The sequence below is a fragment of the Acipenser ruthenus genome, chromosome 1 (assembly GCF_902713425.1).
Source record: "Acipenser ruthenus chromosome 1, fAciRut3.2 maternal haplotype, whole genome shotgun sequence".
NCBI classification, from domain to species: Eukaryota; Metazoa; Chordata; class Actinopteri; order Acipenseriformes; family Acipenseridae; genus Acipenser; species Acipenser ruthenus.
This window is the reverse complement of record NC_081189.1, coordinates 47802522-47818400: the sequence shown is the minus strand read 5'-3', so window position 1 is coordinate 47818400 and position 15879 is coordinate 47802522. Positions and strand designations below refer to the sequence as shown.

The 15879-nt window shown below is 38.2% G+C and overlaps 1 protein-coding gene across 3 annotated transcripts in view; it reads left to right on the top strand.

The window, feature by feature from the left end:
* Positions 1-13586, top strand: part of LOC117421525 (clathrin light chain A-like) — a 30754-nt gene extending 17168 nt beyond the window's left edge. The window contains exons 2-7 of one of the 3 annotated variants that reach the window (XM_034036034.3): positions 2710-2747; positions 8039-8156; positions 8529-8640; positions 9536-9589; positions 11635-11670; positions 13053-13586. In XM_034036034.3, coding sequence (XP_033891925.1) covers positions 2710-2747; positions 8039-8156; positions 8529-8640; positions 9536-9589; positions 11635-11670; positions 13053-13224 — 530 coding nt within the window. In that variant the 3' untranslated portion in view covers positions 13225-13586. The remainder of the gene's footprint in view (positions 1-2709; positions 2748-8038; positions 8157-8528; positions 8641-9535; positions 9590-11634; positions 11671-13052) is intronic. The other 2 variants (XM_034036035.3, XM_034036036.3) reach the window with 2 other exon arrangements.
* The last annotated feature ends 2293 nt before the right edge of the window (positions 13587-15879 follow it).

Here is a 15879-nt window from a genome sequence, read left to right as displayed (position 1 = left end):
TGGCAGCTACTAAAAATTTGGAAGGGTTGCCAAAAAAAAAGCCTTTATTGAGAGCAACCAACAAACGTAAGCACCTGGAGTTTGCTAAACGGCATTGACACTTCGATTGGAACCGGGTGCTATGGTCAGATGAGACGAAAACAGAGCTCTTTGGCCACGCACACCAGCGGTGGGTTTGGTGTCGAAAGAAGGATGCGTGTGCAGAAAAGAACCTCATACCTACTGTAAAATATGGTGCTGGATCTTTGATGTTATGGGGCTGTTTTGCTTCCACTGGTCCTGGGGCCCTTGTTAAGGTCAACCGCATCATGAACTCTACCCAGTACTAGGACATTTTAGCCAAAAACCTGGTTGCCTCTGCCAGGAGGCTGAAACTTGGCCGCAAGTGGATCTTCCAGCAAGACAATGACCCCAAGCACGCATCAAATTCCACAAAGAAATGGTTAATTGACCACAAAATCAACATTTTGCAATGGCCATCTCAGTCTCCGGACTTGAAACCCATTGAAAACCTGTGGTTTCAATTGAAGAGGGCAGTCCATAAGCACAGACCGAAGGATATCAAGGATCTGGAAAGATTCTGTATGGAGGAATGGTCTAAGATCCCTACTAATGTGTTCTCCAATCTCATTAAACATTATAGAAAAAGACTCAGTGCTGTTATCCTTTCAAGGGGAGGGTGAAAACAAGGGTGCCAATAATTGTGACACTTCATTTTTTTTTTTTGGAAATAAATTTATAATTTGAGAAATGTGTGATTTTGGTTGATTCCATTGAATCATTAATAAAGTCAAATATATTCCACATGTTGGAAAATTACAATATAGCTCAGTACTGGTATTATTTTATACAGTCTTTTTTGCTCTTCTTCATCAAGGGTGCCAATAATTGTGTGTGTACCAAAAGGTATTGATGATGGATGGTGGGGGGGTTGATATAATATAATCTTCGTCTGCCAACCAAATCCTTCGGCACACATTTTGAGCGTGGGCGCGAACATTCTGCAGCCCTGGGTCAAAGCTCATTCTGTTTATGGTCTTATTATTGGAAAACTGTTTTTAATTTGGACTTTTACATTAACACCACCTGTGATCGAGTGGTTTGCGGTTCAAAACAGTTCTTTATTTTCTGTTTTCCCAGTTTGCAACCAGTTAAATAATAATACTGGCTCTACACAACGATGTGTATTGCCAGCATATAAACCACGGGGTTCAGTCCCGAAATAATAATAATACAAAGAACAACACACAACATCTGTAGTGACAGCTCCCGGTTCATGTTAGCCGTCTAACAATGACAAACACAGACAGTTAGTTTCCACAAACAAAACACTTAACACTCACAATATATGCTTTTCACAGTCCGTTTTCTTTCTCGGTCATTCTCATAACCACATCAAAGGAACAGATTACATCGTCACATCCTCGATTATACCCTTAGTCACGCCCCCTGCGTCTGCTCCAATCCATGACTGACACATCGCGTATCGCATTAGGGTGATGACTTTGGGCATTGTGACTCCGCCCCCTTCCTGGATGGCTGGCTTCCGACTGACCCTGGAATGAACTGCCAGACCACCCAGTACGAGGCACTCTGTTCCTGTTATATAGCGCCCTCACAGATCGGGAGGGAGATTGTTGACTAGGATTCAGTCACTCTCTGTCACACACCCCTTGGTGAGATGACATTTTGGTTGACAGAGGTCAATAGTTATTTAAAATCATAGGTATACACTTCATGATGAAGTGAATGCATACTTAGCTGAGCTTTCTTTAATTTCTGTGCCTTTTTTATATTCCATCATGTTCTGAATTATGTAAATAGTTATTGGGGGGAAAAAAATGGTTTTCGTAGGGAGACAGGTTACTACTGTATCTCTTGTGTGACATTCCTTTATCTGTAGCACCATGGTTTGGGACCTGTAACCCTGCAATGGGATAGTAGGAGGATACATTGTTATGGGGAAACTTTATTTTTAAGAAATGTTGTTCACTTTTTTCTGTCAATTCTGAACCTTTTTGACATTTTACCATCTTCTGAATTCTGTAAACAGTTTGAAAATAATATTGTACAAGTTCTAATCTTTTAAATTATATATGGTTTTATGGTGATTTGATACAATTAATGACTTCTGACTCTTAAAAACAAGTGTGTGCATTTTCTTTAAAAGTTCCCCAAAAAAATGGCCTGGAAAGGGTTAAGCCCTGGGATTTGAACTGAAAGGTATGTGAGAAATGGTCTTCCATACAGTATAATTTGTGTGTTTCACCTGTCGGGTAACACGCTACATGTAAAAGGACCATTATAAAAGTTGGTAAAAGGGTAAAACACAGGCAAATATGGTGAAGCACTGAGTGTATGATAAAGCATATTAAATACCATGGTAACATATGGTAAATGGATAGTATAACAATGGGAGTTTTTTTTGTTTTTTAAACAACTGTGTTTCTGCCACAGAATACATTTCAAGGAGTGTTTGTTTAAATTGTATAATTTTTTGTCCAGTTATGCTAAACATTTTACATTTACACAAGACTGTGTCTGCACATTTTGGACCATATTTGAACACCCCCACCACACCCTTGCCAGAGTGAATTGGTTGTCAAGTGAATTAGGAAGAATGGTTATAAAAGTTCCAAGCTGTGCTTGTATGGTGACATATGCACCAATTCTTGCTATTGTAAAATTGTCTTTTCATTTATATTCTAGATTCCATTGATGGAGCAGTGAATGGAGATCTGCATGAGGTAAGGTGAAATCTACCTGCTTTCAAAGTCTTCAACCTCTGTTTATAAACCTATGTCTCAAGTATGGTATTTCATTTGCACGTGCTTTTCTAATCTCTGTTGTACATTTTCTACATTCGGAGCCTACTGTGGCAACACAAATGGCAATAAGAATTCTTCCGGGTGAATTTACCAAGAGGCTGTTGAATACCATATTCATAATAGGATTATGACCCTCTAAGTTTGTTCACGTGGTGCATCACAGACTGAGGCTCTGACCTTAAAATATATACATAATTTAAAAAACATTATTAGTTGTGACCTATCATTTATTTCCCTGCTGCTTTCACTACCTAAAAACCACTTTCCCAGTCCCTCTTGTCACGAGTGACCCTAAAACCTGTCTTCCCATGTACACGGTGCGAGCACTTTTCTTTGAGTGAAAGGTGTATGCGGCAGAGATGGATGGCTCTTTGATAGAAACAGCTTAATTTATTTGAAGTCTTCCCACTGATGATGGGAATGAGAATGAGATGGGAGCCCAGCTAACAGGATTTAAGTTTTTGCCGGTATCAGGCTTTTAAAGACTGTCACCCACACCTGTGGTGGCTTTGACAGGATCACTGAGAGCAGAAACTGACCCAAGACTGTCACAGCTACTGGAAGCAGCTATAGATTGAACATTTGTGAAACTGCAACACATATTGTAACGACTGTAATGTATTTTAAAGGCTATAAAGTCAGCAGAAAGATTAAACAAATTGTTAAAACACACTCTTCAGAAAAAAAATTATAATGTACTCTGTATTAGTCTATGAGAATATAGTAGGATTCCATATTCCTGTTTATTCTAGTATAACAGTAGACAAATATTATTAGTGAATGTGTAAAGTCAGGCCAACCTGCTGAAAGTTCCAAACCTCCCTTATCAGGCAAAGGCATCTTCTTTTAATTACTCAGAGCCTCAAACATTTTGATCCAGCGAGAACAGAAAGGTGAACTAGAGCACAGTTAATATGCCAGAAACAATTTAACTAAAATAGGTTTGTTTCTACTATAGAAAGAAAAAAAGAAGTATTTAAATAGATGACCGAGATTTAAAAAATAAGAAACTTAATATAAAAACTTTTGTAAATGAATGAGGATGTTAGTCTGTATTAAAGTATAGCAGTCCTAAGTTTTAATATTCAAGGTTGATTTGCTGCCAAGCAGATGCCTAATTAAAAATGAACCTCTTGCCTGCTGTGTATATCAATGGAGTAAAATAAAATTACATTTATAAAAGACTGCTACATTGAAGTATCTGAATTAGAAATACATGTTCTAAAATAATTTAAAGTTAAACTGTTATACAAATAATTATTATTGTTCAAAGAACATTACAGTTAAAAATGAGGGAAGTTCAGTACTAACTGACACTGTTAGAATATTGTAAAAATTGTAAAAAAAAGTATTTGAACTAAGAAAACCGAACAAGTGTTCATGTTAGAAAAAAATCTTGTCTATATGCGTTTTGTTATTAGAGTGCACATACGCTCTTAGAAGCTGGTCAGACTTCAAAATAAGATCTTCCCTATCTTTAAATTAATGAAGACTATTGTGCGTGGAAGCCTGTGTTAACCTTGGCAGAAGCAGACATCTGGGGGAACTAAACAAGTATTGCAAGTTAACAAAGAAAAAGTAACCCTTTCTAGACAGAACAATGTTTAAAACTAAAAAAGTGATGTTGCACCTATTTTATTTTATTGCAAATAAGCACAGAGGTTTTAAAGTATTTAGATCTAATAAGCAGTAGAATTAAATAAACTCTCCTGAAGAGAAATAATATGTTTGAATTAAATAGAAACATCATATTTGAACTAACAAGTGTTTTTGCCTGTTTGGGGCTTTAGTGTAATAAATTGGCAGTTGAAGCGAGACTTGCTGGTAATCGGCAGTTTTGAATCCAAGGCCTTTCTATAATGAGAGACTTTTTTAAAAATTAACTAACAAAATACCTTTTGGTACCAGAATAAGAGTGTATTATGGTGTAATGTCCGTTCTCTTTATTATATTATAGAAATTAATGAAAACTTGGCAGCCGAAGCGAGCGTTTCATTTAAATTAGAGTTGTCTACAGTATAAGCTCTTATCAGGAAGGTGGCGACTTTAATTGGGATGATGTTTGTGAGCCAAAAACACAGAGGCTTTTGTATTACAAAATAAAAAGCAACTGTTGGACAGAGTTACATTTAAAACAAAAAAAGCCACAGTGTTGCATTTATTTAAATTTTACTGCAGTAGTAACCAGATGTATTTATTTACTACAGGGAAACTGTAGAGTTTAAAAGTGAACAAATTAAAAGTTTGTCTCAGACACACTGTAGAATTCTGGAAGGGGATTAGACCTTCAAAAGATAAGAAGTTTTTGGCACTTCAAAGCAGGGTTTTGCTGTTGGCGCTTAAAAGCATGATTTGTGTTTGCTGTGTAAATCTTGAATGATAACCAAGGAAGGTGCTTTTAAGAAAGACAGGAGTATGTACCTCATTATATTAAGAAAATAATGAAAGCTTAGTTATAAAAATTGGCATGTAAGCTTTTTTATTATCTGAAAAGATACCGGTCCGAGGCGTCTCTTGAATCCGGCCAAAAATGTATTAGCTAATGTGGTGAATTTGGAAAAGCGCTTACAGTAGAGTTTCATATTAACCCTTTGAGTAGTACGAGCGTGCCGGTACGTTCTGCAACTTTAAACTTGAATTATTGGGGCCTACAAAACCCCCGATCACATAATATTGGGTTTCTGTAACACCTTTTATTGGTCTTTTGCGCCCTCTGCCAGATATTGATTGAATTACATATAATAAACCCATTCACAAAATGTCAACAGTGTAAACGGGCGAAAATCACTCAGTGAGAAAGAAGTATTAGTAATAATACTGAATTCAGATTCAGATTTAAATTCAAATACAGTACTGTGCAAAAGTTTTAGGCAGGTGTGAAAAAATGCTGTAAAGTAAGAATGCTTTCAAAAATAGACATGTTAATAGTTTATATTTATCAATTAACAAAATGCAAAGTGAGTGAACAGAAGAAAAATCTACATCAAATCAATATTTGGTGTGACCACCCTTCAAAACAGCATCAATTTTTCTAGGTACACTTGCACACAGTTTTTGAAGGAACTCGGCAGGTAGGTTGGCCCAAACATCTTGGAGAACTAACCACAGTTCTTCTGTGGATTTAGGCAGCCTCAGTTGCTTCTCTCTCTTCATGTAATCCCAGACAGACTCGATGATGGTGAGATCAGGGCTCTGTGGGGGCCATACCATCACTTCCAGGACTCCTTGTTCTTCTTTACGCTGAAGATAGTTCTTAATGACTTTCGCTGTATGTTTGGGGTCGTTGTCATGCTGCAGAATAAATTTGGGGCCAATCAGGTGCCTCCCTGATGGTATTGCATGATGGATAAGTATCTGCCTGTACTTCTCAGCATTGAGGAGACCATTAATTCTGACCAAATCCCCAACTCCATTTGCAGAAATGCAGCCCCAAACTTGCAAGGAACCTCCACCATGCTTCACTGTTGCCTGCAGACACTCATTTGTGTACCGCTCTCCAGCCCTATGGCGAACAAACTGCCTCCTGCTACAGCCAAATATTTCAAATTTTGACTCATCAGTCCAGAGCACCTGCTGCTGCCGGGAGTGCGCGGAAGCTGAGCTTCTAAGCTTTCCAACGATACAGCCCTGTTCAGTCTAGCTGCCACAATCACGTACGAGAGAATAAAGCCTCGCGGCACTTAAAATATCCAGCACTACTTTTATTTATTTATTTTAACCAGAACTACTCAGAATGCCACTCATAGTGCTTTCATCACTGACACCCAGTTCCTTAGAGATTTGTTATAGCGTTTTCAGGCATTCTAAATTGGGTGAAAAATACAGTAGCTTGGTGTCTTCAAATATCTCTACGGGATTTTCCTGCACTAAAAGTTGCAGATATGCGGGAGCAACTTGGAAAATGCGCGATTCCCTCGATCCCACACTGAAATTCAAGCCCTGATTAAAAGTGCATTCTGGGTAGAGAGAGAAATGCATGCTGCTATTTAGGGAAGTGCTGATTTGAAGCGCACTCTCTCCCCGGAAGAGGTAGGGCACTGTGGTTTTAACCCTTTTAAGGACCTGGGATCGTGTTAACACAATCATACTGAAGTAGGCTTCTAGGACCTTGATTGTGTAAACAACGATAAAAAAAGCACTTCGTATTTTAGACTTACAGGGCCACCATACTTTGCAGTGTAGGCTTGAAACGCACATCAGTGGATAGGGGAGGGACTGAAGTTCACTTCCTGATTAGTTTTTTTTTTGTGTGTGTGTGTGACGTCAACATTTATAAATATCAAGAAACGAGGGGATATAAGCATATACTATTTCATGAACTAAATGTATCAGGTATGTTTTTTTGGCCTTATTACTGATAACAATGAAATGAGTAACGATTATTTTATTTATAAATATTTATTTATTTTGAGAAAATCAAATCGATAGTTGTGTCCATTATTGCTTATAAAGACCCTGAGAATAAACGTCTTTTATATCATTGCAATCACTCAGGTGAAACAATGTCTCGTAATCTGCCCAAACATCAATATTTTTCAACACTTTCAGGAAGTATTGTAAGGTCCCTCGGGTCATAGAATAATGCATTTTATACATGTATCGCTAAGTAGAATACATAATAAAAATTACTTTTCTGTACGGTTTCTGAAGTACTTTATAATGTTCCCCAGAGTGTTCTTGAAAAAAAGGACACCATTTGCAAGGTGCTACTGGGAAAAAAAGCACCTGGTCCTGGGAAGAATCCCACTGAAAAATGCTTGTTCCTGAAAGGGTTAAGCTTGTGTAAAAAGGGGTTGAAGTTAGGACTTAAATAAAAAAATATTTGTCTGCCACCACCTGCCATCATTGTAAACCATGATTCCCAAACTAACTACAACAAACAAGGTACCACATGATCAGCCACTAGACCAAATCTGAAGTCTAATTGAGGGTACCTGCTTTTAAGGGGGTGTAGTCGCTACAAAATGCACCTGAACAGCTGTCACAATTTATTGAAGAACATGTAAAAGGTTGAGCTGACAAACTATCTTAACTTTTTTGACTACTGTATGTTTTTTGCCATGTTTAATAGCTGCTCATTTAATTTTTTTGACTAGCTAATAACGTATTATATAGGATAGTATGCTGTTGTGTGAATAACTGCTGGATGTTTTCTATCTGTTTTTAAAATGCTGTACTGTAGAAATTATAGAAATCTTTCTTTTGTCTAGGAGTGCAATGGCCCATCTGATACCTATGCAGCGATTTCACAGGTTGATCGGCTACAGTCTGAGCCAGAGAGCCTTCGAAAGTGGAGAGAGGAGCAGCTGGAGCGTCTGGAGCTCTTGGGTAAGCAAGAGAAGGACCAGTCAGATTCATTTATTGTAATGTGTAGGGGTGATTTTTGTCAGCAGGTAAAACACGTGGAGATCCAGAAGTGGTCCAATGGCATAGAATGAATGCGTTTTCATTGTGGCAAGTCTCTGATCCATGGACTTGCAGCAAAACCAAAACAAGTGTACAGCACAAATATAATTATTATAATTTAATAGTATTGCCTGATGTGTTTAAGTGTTTTATATTAAAGAAAATTGTTTTATTGCATCACATCTAGGATTAACTGAACTTCTTGGGCTCATGTTACAACATATTTGATATACTTTCATGATCCCTATGAATATGCATGTTGCTTATAATTCAATTTTTGTCTTCCCTCTGCAGATGCTAACTCCCGCAAACAGGAAGTAGAATGGAAAGAGAAGGCTAAAGTAGATCTGGAAGAATGGTATTGCAGGCAAGATGAGCAGCTAGAGAAAACAAAAGTCAACAACAGGTAAAGTAGTGCACTTACCAAACATGAGGGCTGAACAGCACATGAGAGGGTTCCAGTTTACCTTGGGTCAGCAAGCAGAGGTATACATTTAGATATTGCAGCTTTTCGAATAATTGAGATCCAGTTAATCTTGTGTAGTCTGTAAATTGCCAATTCACTGGGTAAAAGCATGAATGGGTTGTTTTTTTTCTTGTTAGTTATCTGTCATTGTCAAGGCATTATTTCAAATAGCTAGTATCAACTTTTAACCATTTTATTATTATGCACACGTTTACTGCAGGTTTTATTGGTGTTTTATTATTCTCAATTGTTGTCATACCTGGGAGACCCACATACTTTAGCTTGTGTCTCAGAAAGTGCCCCTTATCTGGATAGTTTATTTTCTCCAATGACAATTGGTGCAGTGGTACTCTTTCTGAACTCAAGTTCCAACAACAAATACATTTTACTGCATGTACATATTTAAGTTGACTTGGCCACTTGACACTTTGGCACAGTAATACACTGATGAAAGCATTAGCCTGAAACATTAGTCTGCTTGACACTTCAAGGGCGGGATAAGGATTTATATTTAAAAATGTATATAATTTGTGTTCCACAAATTCCTGTGATCTCCATTGACAGATAAGAATTTAAAGGCACACCTCCGGTGTTGCAGGTTTTTACAGCAGTAGGAAACACAACCAAATTTTATACAAAAATAAAATAATGAAATCTGATACGCTGTCATCCTATTTAGAATAAGCATAGATTTGTAAGAAATTTAACCCCAAAAGAAATAACATCACTTTCCAGAGTATGTTATCACCTGTATCTGTTTTTTTTGTTTTTTTTTTACCTCATTCTCTCTTTTTCTCCTGCTTGCTGCTTTCCTATTGGACCTCTTACTGTCTAGGGTGCAAGATGAAGCGTTCTACAAACAACCCTTCGCTGACCTGATTGGTTATGTGTATGTTGCTCAAACTAATGTTTTATCCTTTCTTCTATTGTCGCTTACTTATTTGTGCCCTGCATCCCTTTTCCTTTTTCTTTGTGTTCTTTTCGTTTTGATTTTGTTTTCTCAATTTGTTGTGAGGTGTTTTAGATGGACCAATGGTGAGTATTATCAAAACTGGGTGTTCAAGATTATTGCCTAGGCATCATAATAGGGAAAGCTACATCAGGTGATACTCATTCAGTGTCCAGATCTGGGTTGTTTTAAGATGTAATCTTCTTTCTAGGCAGCCGGTACCTTTTTTATAAAATTTCTAAACCCTGTTATTTGTATTGATTACAATAACTTTCTGCAACCGTGCCTTCGCCTGTTCTATGAACAAAGAATCATTACCCAGCACCAAGTAACTTCACAGAAAGACAACCTCAGGATAAGTAATATAACAGTTTCTGTGTCTTATACAGACCAATAAGTAAAAATGAACGTAGATGTACATATTCTTATATTACATTTGTTAAGTGGTCTGCTGTTTTGAGTGGAGTTCTTTCTTAAACCAGAATACAGGTCTGCAGTGCTGAGTGCTGAACGTAAACATGGATAGTGCGGTAAAAAAAAAAAAAAAAAAACACTTTTCAAAAACCATGAACAGAAGTAAGATTAAGTTAGATACATTTCTTTTGTTTTTTATGTTTTTAATATAATTTTATTTGGTTGCTGATGCTTACATGGCTGATTTTTTTTTTTACATTGTAATTTCTTTTGTTACATACAATTTTATTTTTCTCTATTTAGTAAAGTCATGCACTTTTAAAATGTTGCATTTACAGGTGTGATAGTCCAAACCTTTTTATTTTATTTTGTGTCATGCAGTCAGTGTAGTCTCTCATTTATTTTTATTGTTCCTGGCTGAATGTCTTGTCTGTCTCCTGTACAAATTTTTATATTATTTATTTTTTATTTTACATTCTATTATCCTGTTCAAATATTGTCCATACTCGGTTGAAACATTTTGTTAAAGTGGTGATAATGCATTTGTTCAGCAATTTAAGATGCACTGGTAATTTGAATGCCATTGAATGCCATACACTGTAGAATTTGATGAAAATATTTTGATATGAAACCAGAAGAATGAATACCTAGTTTAAAGCAACTGTGTACCCTGCATTGCAAATCCTTAAATTACTTTATCTTGTTCTAATAATTATTTGTAATTTTATATTACATAACATGAGCACTTTCAAGTATAACAATACAATACCAAATAATTGTTGAACTGTATCATTTTAAATTCACTTGGCCTCTCCAAGCTACAGTATTTCTAACCAAACTAATAAATGCCATCCATCGAGAAGTGGCGTGTGTGTACTTGAGTGCGGTATTCTGCTCCTTTTTTATCTTGATGATGGAGGCAGTAGTTGTGATAAATGGCGGCCATTTTAGGAAGTTAATGCATTAGCACATGTGCTATGGCTGCAAATGTTTTTTTGTTTTTCCCACAGCTGGACAAAGTGGCCAACTGACTTTAGAACCACAGTCAATGTACATTGTATGTAAACTGCATTAACTTCGAGAGGAAATACAGTTGCTTCAAACTTAATGTTGCTAATTATTATCCAAAGGAAGTGTTCTGTCTGCTATAGGGTAGGAATTTCCAATGCAGTGTCTAGGTAACTGCTGGTTTCATTTTGACTGGTCTTCCTTAGCTATGCAACCCTCCTATCTGCTCAATGTACTTTTAAAAAGGCTTTGTAGATTATTCTGCTAAACAAGTACTATGTAGAATAACTGGATAGCACAGCTGTACTTGTAAAAAAAAAGAGAGAGAAAACGAGTACTACACTACAGTAGTAGTTGATGTATGCAAAATTGGCATAACTGAATGCTTATGTGCAGACTGCGATAGCTGCAAGCTAAGATGACCAGACCACCTCCAAAGCAGACTGCGTTTTTTTGCAAATGCATGCCCGGCTTATGTCATCTGCATAAGGCTCATTTATTTTCATTTCTCTATCTGACTTATGAACTGTTTTTCCTTGTTTCTTTTTCTATGCATCTTTAAGCACAAACATAAACCATCCTTGCTACCGCCTAGAACAGTTAAGTAAAAAAAAAAAAAAAAATCCAAACAAAACCCACAACCTTTAACTTTTTATTCTTATCACTGCACACATTTAAACTGTATTTGCCCTTGTTATAGCAGTGTTTGTAGTGAACCTTGTCTTGTGCATATTTGTTGTAGGACTTGTGTCCCTGTGAAATCTCATTAGCTTCTCATTGCCATTTGCTGTTTCTGTACTATATGTATTGTACTAGAGACAGAGCAGAGATGTCTGCAAGAATACTGAAAGTGAAGTGGAGTGCTGAATCCTGTAAAAGTTTTCTTCACAGTTTTTCATAGAAATACAAAAGAAGAAAGACTGATATTATAATTCCTAAGGCTTCACATTTACTATTTTGTTTTTGCCAGCAGTTTTAAGACAAGGCAAAAATGCATGAGAATGCTTTCATGTTTTTGTTTGTTTGTTTGTTTGTTTGTTTTAAGTTAAATATGGCCTTGTGTTTAACATTTGCTTGAAAAATACTTTAGTGGATTAACCCTTTTCAGTCCTGAATTCTTTTTGTCAAGCGGAAGAAAGATCTCAATAAAGGAGTTCTTTCTTCAGCTTGATAACATTTTACGTACATTTTACACAGTACCTCAGACTGGGATCTACGAGTCCCGTGAGGTTACAACATCATATCTGAATTTAACATATGGTCCCGCCAGGACTGAAAGGGTTAAGGTCTTTAGCATTAGCCATGAATGTGTAGTGCACATTTTATACAAATACAATTATAACTGCTGTCATATGTACTACTTCTACTAAGAATGAATGCAACATATTTTCTTTTATGAATACGTGACATGCAGCACCTGTGTTCCTTCATTGTACCCTGTTATTCAGCTTTTGCATACTCATCAAGGCAGGTAACCTGTGAAGACTGCGGGATTGGTTCAGATGTTTTTGGCAACTTGTATGAGGCACTTCTTTACTCAGATTTTATTTAAAAACTGGGTCCTTTTATAGATACCACATCTTTCTTAATTAACCTTTTTTTTCCTTTTTTGTAACTTGGTAGTTTTAAGTCAGATTTCATATGTATATGTTTTTTTACTTTGAAATTTTGAAAGTAGATGTTTGGGAAGTTGCTAAAGATTACAGGGAAACATTTGCATTAATCTATTTGAATTGTTGTGTCAGTTATAGATATAGATTATATTATATATAAATGACTGATATATTTTAGATTATGAATTCAAACCTTCCCACCAAATAAGCTACAGCAACAAAGATTTAGTAGTTTAGTAATGTCTGTGAGTTGCTGTTTCAGCTGTTGAACTTTTTGAGCTGTTATGCAGTTGAAGGGGGAAGGGGTTAGCAGATTGTACAGCCTCTAAACCCAGAAGGGTGACTGACACGCCACTGTTTAATTGCAGGGCAGCAGAGGAGGCCTTGGTGACAGACATAGACGACAACAATCCAGGCACTGAGTGGGAGCATGTGGCCCGTCTCTGTGACTTCAACCCGAAATCCAGCAAGCAGGCAAAGGACGTGTCCCGTATGCGTTCTATTCTCATCTCTCTTAAGACGTCCCCTCTGGTCCACTGAAGGGCACAAAGCAAAAAGAAACACTACTATTACTACTAGCATTGCAATATTTTAACTTTCAAACTCAGAAACTTGTGGCTGTAGTATATGAATCCCCCTTTTAATTATGTTGAAATGTCCTTTTTTTTGTTTCGGGACCAAACCCTCATTGTGCATTTACCAGTAGAGCTGATTAATGTTTGTGATTGGATGTTGTACCATCTATGCATTTTTTTCTCCCCTGAATGAAGTAATTAAGAAATGTTAAAATAAATAGTTGTTGTTTCTGACCCAAGCTGTATCCCTGTTGTGTTGCTTTTGTCTGCATTCCAGTGTCTGTCATGATTGAGTAAACTAGTATCATTAAAAGTTTTTGAAACGACGGTTTGGCCTTGTTTGTCATTTATTGCTTATTCATAGTTTTAATAATCCATTCAGTAGAATCAGTTCACTGTTTCTGTTAACTGGTAAATACCCATCAGATGGTTTCAAAAGCTAGGTGATGGGCAGACTAACAAGAGCGAATAACAAGAACAAGAATAGTACACCTGCCCGGGGTGATAAACTGGGCAGCGGACCTCCTCTCAAGGGTTCCCAGCTCCTCACAATCGAGGCTTCACCCCAAGGTGGTGAGCCTCTTTCGGGAGAGTAGAGATAGATTTCTTTGCCTCCCAGGAATCGACCCACTGTCCCTTCTGATGCTCTGGTTCTCCATAAAAGGCGGGGACCCGCTGGCGATAGGTGCCTTGACACACCTGGAACTAGGGGTGCTGGGGGTGCGGAACCACCACCTGGATTGAAGTGCTGTGCACCTGCTTCCATCATATACAGGGGTTGCAGTTTTGCTAAATGGCTTTCAGCACCTCCACTATAAAAATGGTTGCAGTGCTACTGCACACCAGTGGCCGAGGCAATTGTTATATGCCATCCCACCCCTCGCCATGCTCCTGCTGTGTATGGAGAAAATCAGGCAGGACCAGGCCAAGGTGCTATTAGCCCCTTATTAGCCCAGGAGGCTCTGGTTTTCATCCATGATGCAGCTGTTTAGCTGCCAGCCATGGAGACTGCTCAAGCGCCACGACCTGCTCAGTCAGGCGCGGGGGACCTTGTGGCATCCCAACCCATTGAGCCTGCAGCTCTGGGTCTGGCCCCTGAACGGCTGCATTTGAGCCATCTGGGTCTGTCCAGTAGGGTTATTGACACCCTGCAAAATGCCAAAGCAGTCTCTACGCATTCCCAGTACAGGTGCAAGTGTGGCATCTTTCAGATGTGGTGCCTGTCTCGGGGGATCGACCCTCTACATTGAAGGTCTATCTGGCAGCTATTTAAGCGTACCATGTCTAAATTGACTGTCTCCCCAGGAGCTCACTTTAACAGGGCAGTTTTTGAAAGGAGCTCGCCGGCTTCGGCCGTCTATGAAGGATATTGTTCCTCGCTGGAGGCTTAACGTGGTGCTTGATGCACTCATGAAGCCTCCATTTGATCCCTTGCATTCAGCTGAGCTGGAATTTTTATCGCTCAAAGTGGCTTTCTTGCTTGCAATCCCCTCCGCTAAGCAGGTGAGACATAGGTATTTTCAATTGCGAAAGCCTACTTAATTTTTGCAGAAACCAGGACAAAGGTTACGCTCCGTACCAATCCTGCTTTTTTGCCGAAGACTACGCATTTTATGTCAAGCAGTCTGTGGAATTGGAGACTTTCCATCCACCTCCTTTCGAGTCTGATTAGGAGACACAGCTCCATACGCTCTGCCTAGTGCGGGCCCTGGCGCACTGTGTTGTCAGGACCAAATGTTGGAGGCAGTCTGAACAATTTTAGTCTGCTGTGGGGCAAAGTCCCATGGTCAAGCACTGTCTAAATAGAGGCTGTCCAAATGGATAGCAGATATAGTCAGGACTGCCTATGAGCAAGCCAACCCACTCCACTCTGCCAGGAGCATCACAACTATGTGGCCGGTATTCCAGGGTGCATCTGTCAAAGCAACGGTGTAGGCTACTGCCCATACCTTCACTAGGTTCTACAGAATAAATGTCATGGATCCTCAAAACTCTGGTTTTGGAACTACAAGGCAGCCTCTGCTTAGCCTTGTAGCATTCCGGTCATGTGGCAATCTTGACTTTGTGATGGCTTGGCTATACTGGCCCGTTCTGTAATGGTTACATTTTGTACTTGAAAGGGAACTTTTAGGTTATTATCATAACCCTTGTTCCCTGAAATAGAAATGTAACCATTAACCTTCAAGGTCGCTGCGTCCATGATTGCAGCAGGCTTACAGAAAAAATGATGTGTATGTCTGTGAGTGCTGGCCTTTCATGTGTTTAGGTTTCGGGTCTTCAGGAGGTAAATACCCATTTGGTAATGCTTACATTTCTATTTCAGGGAGCCAGGGTTATGATTGTAACCTAATGTTTTTCACAACAGTCCCCAATGTCGGTATGAAAACAAAGACTATTAACAGAGCCACACAGTTATGTGTGTGTAAACATTCACAATAAATTGTCGTATTGTAAAAGTTTGTGTATACTTTTATTTGTATTTGAGGGAAAGTTAAGTTTGTATGCGAGAGAGAGACGGATAACATTTTTGGTTTCCTTTTTATGTGTTTTTTTTTTCAATCAAGCATGATTGCTCTGTCAGTTATCAGTTTTGTAACACTGAAGAGTCAGTATCACATCT